An 11,328-nucleotide genomic window follows, 5' to 3' on the forward strand; every position below is an offset into this window, starting at 1 on the left:
GTCCTGCTCTAACACACAGTGACATCACACAATGGGGACGGGAAGTCCCGCTCTAACACACAGTGACATCACCAAAGGGAGGAGCCAAAGGAGATCAAACTCCTCTTATTTTGCAGCTCACCATGATTACAAACTAACTTTAGGTATGGTTTAAAAGGCGTCTCAGACATAATCCATCAAACATGTCACTGATTTGGGTTCATTATGGTCGTAGGAGAGACGGCACTTATTAATCCAGTGCAAAATTAAATTTGTCAGATGCTGCTGGTCTTTGGTTTGGTTACACATACTCTGATGCTGTATGTGTCACTACCCAGAATGCTTCAGCGTAACTACAGTGTGACTATGAGGTGAAGGAAGCAGGTTTGGGGACCCGTGGGTGACATAAAGAGACACTCATGCCAGGATCTCTGCCATTGCAATTCCGAAGTGATTAGGAACGGATTCTGCCTCGTTTAGATATAAATGTACATTTCCAGCGGTGCCTCCTTTCGAGGGGTGAGCAGCGCCCCTCTCCGGCAGTGACGGGGCTCAGTGTGAACACTTTCTCTTCAGCACGACGAGAGCATCCGGAGACACATGGAACAGATTGAGCAGAGGAAGGAAAAGGCAGCGGAGCTGAGCAGCGGCCGACACGCAAACACAGACTACGCTCCCAAGCTGACCCCGTACGAGCGGGAGAAGCAATGCTCTCTGTGCAACGTGATGGTGAGTCCAACGTCTTCTCTGACTCTCCTGCTACTCACAAACCCTCCTGCCATTTTGTAATGTACCTCCACTTTGATGTACAATCTGCTAAAAGGTGCAATCCCGGTTGGTGGGCCTCTAGTGCACCCTGTCCCTGTGAGACCCAATAAAGCAGGGGTGCTCAACTCCAGTCCTCAAGACCCCCCCAACAGGTCAGGTTTTTGCAGGATATCCCTGCTTCAGCACAGGTGGATCAATCCACTGATTAAGCCACCTGTGGGGAAGCAGATATATCCTGCAAAACCTGACTTGTTGGGGGGGTTGAGGACTGCAGTTGAGAACCTCTGCAATGCAGATAAGGAGGGAGGAGAGAGGGGGCTTTTCCTGTGCAAACTCCTGTTCAGCGCACAGTGGTATCACAGAAGGGAGCAGCCAGAGGAGATCAAACCCATCTTACACATTGACTTTTAATCGGGATTAAATAATACTTCAACTGTATATGTCAGAATGATGTTAAAAGGCCTGAATTACTCAGATTAAACCCCTAAAGATGTCCGTGATGTTGGGTCGTTTTGATCGTAGGAGAGGGCCAGCCCTTCAATAAAGCTTTTAGTCAAACATACCGCTATTGGGTTTTCAAAAAGTTGAAATGTTATCAATGGACATCTTGGGAAGTAAGAGTATTTATATGGTGGGCACGATCTCTTCACAGGAAGGGTGTCATTGTCCCTAAAATATTAGTTGCATGCACCTTAGCACTCGGAAATAGGCAATACCAGTTGGGATATATTGGCCTTGTGGTCTGCAAGGAGAACGTCTCGGCTTCTCCGTAATGAAGGAATAAAGCCACACTCTCTGCAATCTATCTTACTTTTTGTTCCACTTCCCGATGTCCCACTCTTACCTGCCAGATCAGGAATACTTCTATGCACCATTTTCTAGGATGATGTGGGGCCTTTTCTGAGCCTGGCTGTGGTGGTGGCGGTTCTGCTGAGGAAGATCCCTTGAACCGCGTGCCCTTAATCACACAATGTGTAACGAATCTGAACTCTTCCCATCAGATATCGTCTGAAGTTTACCTCTTCAGCCACATTAAGGGGAGGAAACACCAGCTGGCAGTGAGAGAAAACAGCAGCATCCAAGGCCGAGAGCTGTCCGATGAAGAAGTGGTGAGTCCATCGCACGGTGACTAGGGAGCAGGAAAGTGCCAGGGCGGCCATATTTGATTTGGGCAACATGAGTGTGTTGTAACTGCTGGCATGATTGTGGCATGTATAGACTGAGAGATCTCTGGGTCCAGGTCACTTTGTGATGTCATCACGCTTGCGCCTCCACCACTGGCACACAAATAACTTTATTCAGCCCATTGCCACACAAACATTGAAGATGTCAGCAGGGATTTACAGCTCATTTAATAAGACAAGATTAAACAGCAGCGCACGCTATAAAAGGTAATTGGAAAATATCAGAGCGTTGGCCTGTACCAAATGCCAGCGTTTGACAAGTACTAAAAGATTGTGAAACATGCACAGTTCTGAAGGTTGTCTGATAATGCCAACTATCAAACTTGCTGTGCTCATTTAAATGGGCAGGAAATGAACAAATCGCTTAGCAATTTAAAGGTGCAGTCCCATGTAGCAAACAAAAGCTTTCTTGGATAGAACCAGTTTCCCGAGTGAGACCTATCGTGAAAGTGATGTAACTCTCATTAAGGTAAATTAACCAACCTTAGTGTTCCTTTCTTCTTCCTAGCCCTAACCTGCTGTGTCTTCTCATTTTCCTCTGTTCCACATGGGAACTCCTGCTGTGTCTTCTCACATTCCTCTGTTCCACATGGGAACTCCTGCTGTGTCTTCTCACTTTCCTCTGTTCCACATGGGAACTCCTGCTGTGTCTTCTCACATTCCTCTGTTCCACATGGGAACTCCTGCTGTGTCTTCTCACTTTCCTCTGTTCCACATGGGAACTCCTGCTGTGTCTTCTCACTTTCCTCTGTTCCTCATGGGAACTCCTGCTGTGTCTTCTCACTTTCCTCTGTTCCACATGGGAACTCCTGCTGTGTCTTCTCACTTTCCTCTGTTCCTCATGGGAACTCCTGCTGTGTCTTCTCACATTCCTCTGTTCTTCATGGGAACTCCTGCAGTGTCTTCTCACTTTCCTCTGTTCCTCATGGGAACTCCTGCTGTGTCTTCTCACATTCCTCTGTTCCACATGGGAACTCCTGCTGTGTCTTCTCACTTTCCTCTGTTCCACATGGGAACTCCTGCTGTGTCTTCTCACTTTCCTCTGTTCAACATGGGAACTCCTGCTGTGTCTTCTCCCTTTCCTCTATTCCACATGGGAACTCCTGCTGTGTCTTCTCACTTTCCTCTGTTCCACATGGGAACTCCTGCTGTGTCTTCTCACTTTTCTCTGTTCCACATGGGAACTCCTGCTGTGTCTTCTCACTTTTCTCTGTTCCACATGGGAACTCCTGCTGTGTCTTCTCACTTTCCTCTGTTCCACATGGGAACTCCTGATGTGTCTTCTCACTTTCCTTGTTCCACATGGGAACTCCTGCTGTGTCTTCTCACTTTCTTCTGTTCCACATGGGAACTCCTGCTGTGTCTTCTCACTTTCCTCATTCCACATGGGAACTCATGCTGTGTCTTCTCACTTGTCTCTGTTCCACATGGGAACTCCTGCTGTGTCTTCTCACTTTCCTCTGTTCCACATGGGAACTCCTGCTGTGTCTTCTTACTTTCCATGTTCTACATGGGAACTCCTGCTGTGTCTTCTCACTTTCCTGTGTTCCACATGGGAACTCCTGCTGTGTCTTCTCACTTTCCTCGTTCCACATGGGAACTCCTGCTGTGTCTTCTCACTTTCCTTGTTCCACATGGGAACTCCTGCTGTGTCTTCTCACTTTCCTCGTTCCACATGGGAACTCCTGCTGTGTCTTCTCACTTTCCTCTGTTCCACATGGGAACTCCTGCTGTGTCTTCTCACTTTCCTCTGTTCCACATGGGAACTCCTGCTGTGTCTTCTTACTTTCCTCTGTTCCACATGGGAACTCCTGCTGTGTCTTCTCACTTTCCTCTGTTCAACATGGGAACTCCTGCTGTGTCTTCTCCCTTTCCTCTATTCCACATGGGAACTCCTGCTGTGTCTTCTCACTTTCCTCTGTTCCACATGGGAACTCCTGCTGTGTCTTCTCACTTTTCTCTGTTCCACATGGGAACTCCTGCTGTGTCTTCTCACTTTTCTCTGTTCCACATGGGAACTCCTGCTGTGTCTTCTCACTTTCCTCTGTTCCACATGGGAACTCCTGCTGTGTCTTCTCACTTTCCTCTGTTCCTCATGGGAACTCCTGCTGTGTCTTCTCACATTCCTCTGTTCTTCATGGGAACTCCTGCAGTGTCTTCTCACTTTCCTCTGTTCCTCATGGGAACTCCTGCTGTGTCTTCTCACATTCCTCTGTTCCACATGGGAACTCCTGCTGTGTCTTCTCACTTTCCTCTGTTCCACATGGGAACTCCTGCTGTGTCTTCTCACTTTCCTCTGTTCAACATGGGAACTCCTGCTGTGTCTTCTCCCTTTCCTCTGTTCCACATGGGAACTCCTGCTGTGTCTTCTCACTTTCCTCTGTTCCACATGGGAACTCCTGCTGTGTCTTCTCACTTTTCTCTGTTCCACATGGGAACTCCTGCTGTGTCTTCTCACTTTTCTCTGTTCCACATGGGAACTCCTGCTGTGTCTTCTCACTTTCCTCTGTTCCACATGGGAACTCCTGATGTGTCTTCTCACTTTCCTTGTTCCACATGGGAACTCCTGCTGTGTCTTCTCACTTTCTTCTGTTCCACATGGGAACTCCTGCTGTGTCTTCTCACTTTCCTCATTCCACATGGGAACTCATGCTGTGTCTTCTCACTTGTCTCTGTTCCACATGGGAACTCCTGCTGTGTCTTCTCACTTTCCTCTGTTCCACATGGGAACTCCTGCTGTGTCTTCTTACTTTCCATGTTCTACATGGGAACTCCTGCTGTGTCTTCTCACTTTCCTGTGTTCCACATGGGAACTCCTGCTGTGTCTTCTCACTTTCCTCGTTCCACATGGGAACTCCTGCTGTGTCTTCTCACTTTCCTTGTTCCACATGGGAACTCCTGCTGTGTCTTCTCACTTTCCTCGTTCCACATGGGAACTCCTGCTGTGTCTTCTCACTTTCCTCTGTTCCACATGGGAACTCCTGCTGTGTCTTCTCACTTTCCTCTATTCCACATGGGAACTCCTGCTGTGTCTTCTTACTTTCCTCTGTTCCACATGGGAACTCCTGCTGTGTCTTCTCACTTTCCTCTGTTCAACATGGGAACTCCTGCTGTGTCTTCTCCCTTTCCTCTATTCCACATGGGAACTCCTGCTGTGTCTTCTCACTTTCCTCTGTTCCACATGGGAACTCCTGCTGTGTCTTCTCACTTTTCTCTGTTCCACATGGGAACTCCTGCTGTGTCTTCTCACTTTTCTCTGTTCCACATGGGAACTCCTGCTGTGTCTTCTCACTTTCCTCTGTTCCACATGGGAACTCCTGATGTGTCTTCTCACTTTCCTTGTTCCACATGGGAACTCCTGCTGTGTCTTCTCACTTTCCTCTGTTCCACATGGGAACTCCTGCTGTGTCTTCTCACTTTCCTCATTCCACATGGGAACTCATGCTGTGTCTTCTCACTTGTCTCTGTTCCACATGGGAACTCCTGCTGTGTCTTCTCACTTTCCTCTGTTCCACATGGGAACTCCTGCTGTGTCTTCTTACTTTCCATGTTCTACATGGGAACTCCTGCTGTGTCTTCTCACTTTCCTGTGTTCCACATGGGAACTCCTGCTGTGTCTTCTCACTTTCCTCGTTCCACATGGGAACTCCTGCTGTGTCTTCTCACTTTCCTCGTTCCACATGGGAACTCCTGCTGTGTCTTCTCACTTTCCTCGTTCCACATGGGAACTCCTGCTGTGTCTTCTCACTTTCCTCTGTTCCACATGGGAACTCCTGCTGTGTCTTCTCACTTTCCTCTATTCCACATGGGAACTCCTGCTGTGTCTTCTTACTTTCCTCTGTTCCACATGGGAACTCCTGCTGTGTCTTCTCACTTTCCTCGTTCCACATGGGAACTCCTGCTGTGTCTTCTCACTTTCCTCGTTCCACATGGGAACTCCTGCTGTGTCTTCTCACTTTCCTCTGTTCCACATGGGAACTCCTGCTGTGTCTTCTCACTTTCCTCTGTTCCACATGGGAACTCCTGCTGTGTCTTCTCACTTTCCTCTGTTCCACATGGGAACTCCTGATGTGTCTTCTCACTTTCCTTGTTCCACATGGGAACTCCTGCTGTGTCTTCTCACTTTCCTCTGTTCCACATGGGAACTCCTGCTGTGTCTTCTCACTTTCCTTGTTCCACATGGGAACTCCTGCTCTGTCTTCTTACTTTCCTCTGCTCCACATGGGAACTCCTGCTGTGTCTTCTCACTTTCCTCTGTTCCACTTGGGAACTCCTGCGGTGTCTTCTCACTTTCCTCTGTTACAAATGGGAACTCCTGCTGTGTCTTCTCACTTTCCTCATTCCACATGGGAACTCATGCTGTGTCTTCTCACTTGTCTCTGTTCCACATGGGAACTCCTGCTGTGTCTTCTCACTTTCCTCTGTTCCACATGGGAACTCCTGCTGTGTCTTCTCACTTTCCTCTGTTCTACATGGGAACTCCTGCTGTGTCTTCTCACTTTCCTGTGTTCCACATGGGAACTCCTGCTGTGTCTTCTCACTTTCCTCGTTCCACATGGGAACTCCTGCTGTGTCTTCTCACTTTCCTCGTTCCACATGGGAACTCCTGCTGTGTCTTCTCACTTTCCTCGTTCCACATGGGAACTCCTGCTGTGTCTTCTCACTTTCCTCTATTCCACATGGGAACTCCTGCTGTGTCTTCTTACTTTCCTCTGTTCCACATGGGAACTCCTGCTGTGTCTTCTCACTTTCCTCTGTTCCACATGGGAACTCCTGCTGTGTCTTCTCACTTTCCTCGTTCCACATGGGAACTCCTGCTGTGTCTTCTCACTTTCCTCTGTTCCACATGGGAACTCCTGCTGTGTCTTCTCACTTTCCTCTGTTCCACATGGGAACTCCTGCTGTGTCTTCTTATTTTCCTCTGTTCCACATGGGAATTCCTGCTGTGTCTTCTCACTTTCCTCTATTCCACATGGGAACTCCTGCTGTGTCTTCTCACTTTCCTCTGTTCCACACGGGAACTCCTGATGTGTCTTCTCACTTTCCTCGTTCCACATGGGAATTCCTGCTGTGTATTCTCACTTTCCTCTGTTCCACATGGGAATTCCTACGGTGTCTTCTCACTTTCCTCTGTTCCACATGGGAACTCCTGCTGTGTCTTCTCACTTTCCTCGTTCCACATGGGAACTCCTGCTGTGTCTTCTCACTTTCCTCGTTCCACATGGGAACTCCTGCTGTGTCTTCTCACTTTCCTCTGTTCCACATGGGAATTCCTACGGTGTCTTCTCACTTTCCTCTGTTCCACATGGGAACTCCTGCTGTGTCTTCTCACTTTGCTTGTTCCACCCCAGCCGGCAGCACAGAGCATTTTGCGATGCAGATTACAATGGATCTTCTCTTCTGTTTTCCTATTTTTAGATCAGGTTCTCTGACTTGTAATAGCGTGAGAATTAGCACCTATATTATTTTAGGTTTTGTTCTAATTTTTGTAGGGATTAAATAAAAATCAGCTGGGAAAAAACAGAGATGAAAGCAGAATCAGTGTAGTGATAAATCAGAAATAAACATACGCCACTGTTTTTTACTTATTGAAGTGAAACGTCTGTGCTCGCACCTACCATATGAACATTTCCTTTGTAGTAAATTGCCTTGTTTGTGACGGAAGCGCACTCCCGGAAGTGACTTCACTGCTGCACAGTATGCGCCGTTGCCATCGGCTTGGCACGCCTGCGCAGTTGGCGCCGCCAACAGCTCGGCGCGATGGCTCAGCACGCTGCCTCAGCACTCCATCCTGAATTTGCAGTAGGCGCCGGCTGGGCAGGCGGAGCACACACACACACACACACAGACACAGACACAGACACATACACATTGAATTCTGTTACTGTACATATAGATGTGCAAATAGGTAAAACGTGGTGTGTGTCGCGCACGCGCGTTCTAAGTCAGACTTCTTTGCGTTTTGTCACTGAAATTGTGTTTTGATTTTTAATTAAAAACATCACCATCACAAATACAACTTCTGTGAGAAAACAGTGACAAAATAAAAAGTTTCCCTTAAAATGCGCGTGCGCGTCACACACACACTTTTTTCCTTCCAGTGTAAAAGAAGTTTCTGGAGTTTTTTTTTTAAGTGTAATCTTTTATAGTAAAAAGTGACACCCTGTGAGGGCTTATTTGCATGTCATTACCCAGAATCCCTGGCGGCAGTGGAAGCATTCTATGCCAAGAGATAATGAGGAAGGGCAGCGTGGCAGACAAGTCTGACAAATGTGAATGTGCGCACAGCGTAGGGTTTTTATTTGCTGTACACTTCAGGATGAAGGGTTGTTGTCTCTTTCTTACTCACCATAGCCTATGTTGTGTCTGGTACATAGTAATTAAAACAAAGTATTTAGTTAATTAATTCAAAAACAACAAAAGAAAGAACGTGCGGATTATTAATTACCTGTACATTCAAGGATCACAAACAAACAAATTAGGTAAATATTGTTAAGAAAACAAATGATAAAACTCTCCAAAGTTCAGCGCAAAACTGGGACACGTTCATCCTGCATCAGTATATCAAAGCACTCTGCTCCAGTTCCTGGTGTGCTGCAGTGTGTGGCATGAGGAGTGTGAGTAGGTGGTGTCAGGGTGTGCTGCAGCGTGTGGCATGGGGAGTGAGTTTGTGGTGTCAGGGTGTGCTGCAGCGTGTGACATGTGGAGTGTGAGTAGGAGGTGTCAGGGTGTGCGGCAGCGTGTGACGTGGGGAGTGTCAGGGTGTGCTGCAGCGTGTGGCATGAGGAGTGTGAGTAGGTGGTGTCAGGGTGTGCTGCAGCGTGTGGCATGTGGAGTGTGAGTAGGAGGTGTCAGGGTGTGCTGCAGCGTGTGACATGTGGAGTGTGAGTAGGAGGTATCAGGGTGTGCTGCAGCGTGTGACGGGGGGAGTGCGAGTAGGAGGTGTGAGGGTTTGCTGCAGCGTGGGGAGTGTGAGTAGGTGGTGTCAGGGTGTGCTGCAGCGTGGGGAGTGTGAGTAGGAGGTGTCAGGGTGTGCTGCAGCGTGGGGTGTGTGAGTAGGAGGTGTCAGGGTGTGCTGGAGCGTGTGATGTGGGGAGTGTGAGTAGGAGGTGTCAGGGTGTGCTGCAGCGTGGGGAGTGTATGCAGGAGGTGTCAGGGTGTGCTGCAGCGTGTGACATGGGGAGTGTGAGTAGGAGGTGTCAGGATGTGCAGCAGCGTGGGGAGTGTGAGTAGGAGTTGTCAGGGTGTGCTGCAGCGTGGGGAGTGTGAGTAGGAGGTGTCGGTGTGCTGCAGCGTGTGACATGTGGAGTGTGAGTAGGAGGTGTCAGGGTGTGCGGCAGCGTGTGACGTAGGGTGTGTCAGGGTGTGCTGCAGCGTGTGACGTGGGGAGTGTGAGTAGGTGGTGTCAGGGTGTGCTGCAGCGTGTGACGTGGGGAGTGTGAGTAGGAGGTGTCAGGGTGTGCTGTAGCGTGGGGAGTGTGAGTAGGTGGTGTCAGGGTGTGCTGCAGCGTGGGGTGTGTGAGTAGGAGGTGTCAGGGTGTGCTGGAGCATGTGAAGTGGGGAGTGTGAGTAGGAGGTGTCAAGGTGTGCTGCAGCGTGGGGAGTGTAAGTAGGAGGTGTCAGGGTGTGCTGCAGCGTGGGGAGTGTGAGTAGGAGGTATCAGGGTGTGCTGCAGCGTGGGGAGTGTGAGTAGGAGGTGTCAGGGTGTGCTGGAGTGTGAGTAGGAGGTGTCAGGGTGTGCTGCAGTATGTGACGTGGGGAGTGAGTAGGAGGTGTCAGGGTGTGCAGCAGCGTGGGGAGTGAGTAGGAGGTGTCAATGTGTGCTGCAGCGTGGGGAGTGTGAGTAGGAGGTGTCAGGGTGTTCTGCAGCGTGGGGAGTGTGAGTAGGAGGTGTCAGGGTGTGCAGCAGCGTGGGGAATGAGTAGGAGGTGTCAATGTGTGCTGCAGCGTGGGGAGTGTGAGTAGGAGGTGTCAGGGTGTCAGGGTGTGCATGTAGCTGCAGGGAGGTAGAATAGGGGCAAGTGCGAGTTTGGCAAGCAGGGAGAAACCCATATCAGATACAGATAATACTAGAAAACTTCTAAAGACTAAACCTAATAGGGGTAGAAAGGCAGGAGCAGATAAGATAATAGTGCAGTGAAAAAAAACCTTAAATGCATGCTTGCTAATGCAAGAAGCCTGACAGATAAAATGGAGGAGCTTGAATTAATAGCTGCAAGGGAGCAGTATGATATCATAGGCATTACTGAAACATGGTGGGATGAAACTCATGACTGGGCAGTTAATTTAGAGGGTTATTCTCTTTTTCGTAAAGGGTGGAGTATGTTTATATGTAAACCAGATCTAAAACCCATTATAAGGGAAGATGTTTATGAAAATGTAGAGACCTTGTGGATACGCACTTACCAGAACGCCCTCGTACTGTCTCTGTACGTTCTCCCTACATACCAATTAGATTGTAAGCTCTTCGGAGCAGGAACTCCTCTTCCTAAATGTTAATTTTTATGTCTGAGGAACTTATTCCCATGTTCTGTTATTTGTATTATTTGTTATTTATATGATTGTCACGTGTATTACTACTGTGAAGCGCTATGTATATAAATGGCGCTATATAAATAAAGACATACATACATACATAGAAATTAGCAGTGGAGGTAAAAGTACAAAGACAATGTTTGTAGGGATATGCTATAAACCACCAAATATCAGTGAGGTTGAAGCTAAAATACTTTTACCAATGGAGAAGGCATCAAAACTACAGTAGGTCATGTTTGCATAATGGGTGATTTTAATTATCCAGACTGAGGATTCGTCATTCTGGAGGTTCTGTCCCCTTAACCCTTACTCGCTCGTGTGGCACTCAAGAGAGGCAACCTAACGGTGGTACTTACGCGCGCCCACGCGGGTCCCGTTGGTCTCCTCTGTTCCTGGACCCAGGGTGCGCTCCCGGTCCTCTGGCATTGACGCTCGACACATGCGCGGTGCGTGGTCTCCCCGTCGGTCTGCGGTCCCTGCCTCTCGTTCCCGCCCAAATCCTGACGTCAGAGCTACTCGGCGCAACTATACTCAGCGCTCCTCTGTCTCCGCAGGTCCTGCCTCCTGTCTCCGCCCCCGTACTGGCGCGGGTGTCGTGGCGCGCACTGATGGCACGCGACAGGGTCGCCAGCGTGATGCGCGTGCTGCGCGCGGCGCGTGCGCACTCTGATGCGGTCTCAATCGGCTGCGTAATAGGACGCACCTGCGCGATCCAGCAGCCTATCAGAAACAGCAGTTCTACTTCCTGGATACCTCCCATTGGTGGGAATCCCTTTAAATATGCTCTCTGTACTCTCATACCTCGCCGAGCATAACTTCTGTGTGTGACGCTGAACCTCGCTACTCCGTGCCTGTCTGCCTT

General features: G+C 48.9%; 1 protein-coding gene across 1 annotated transcript; it reads left to right on the forward strand.

Moving 5' to 3' along the window:
* The first annotated feature begins 528 nt into the window (after positions 1 to 528).
* Positions 529 to 2,146, forward strand: LOC142483694 (S phase cyclin A-associated protein in the endoplasmic reticulum-like). Its single transcript, XM_075583709.1, has 2 exons — positions 529 to 708; positions 1,749 to 2,146. The coding sequence occupies exons 1-2, from the start codon at positions 580 to 582 to the stop codon at positions 1,878 to 1,880; spliced, it is 261 nt and encodes an 86-aa protein (XP_075439824.1). The 5' UTR covers positions 529 to 579; the 3' UTR covers positions 1,881 to 2,146.
* Positions 2,147 to 11,328: the final 9,182 nt, after the last annotated feature.

The sequence above is a fragment of the Ascaphus truei genome, unplaced genomic scaffold (genome assembly GCF_040206685.1).
Source record: "Ascaphus truei isolate aAscTru1 unplaced genomic scaffold, aAscTru1.hap1 HAP1_SCAFFOLD_3570, whole genome shotgun sequence".
Lineage (NCBI taxonomy): Eukaryota > Metazoa > Chordata > Amphibia > Anura > Ascaphidae > Ascaphus > Ascaphus truei.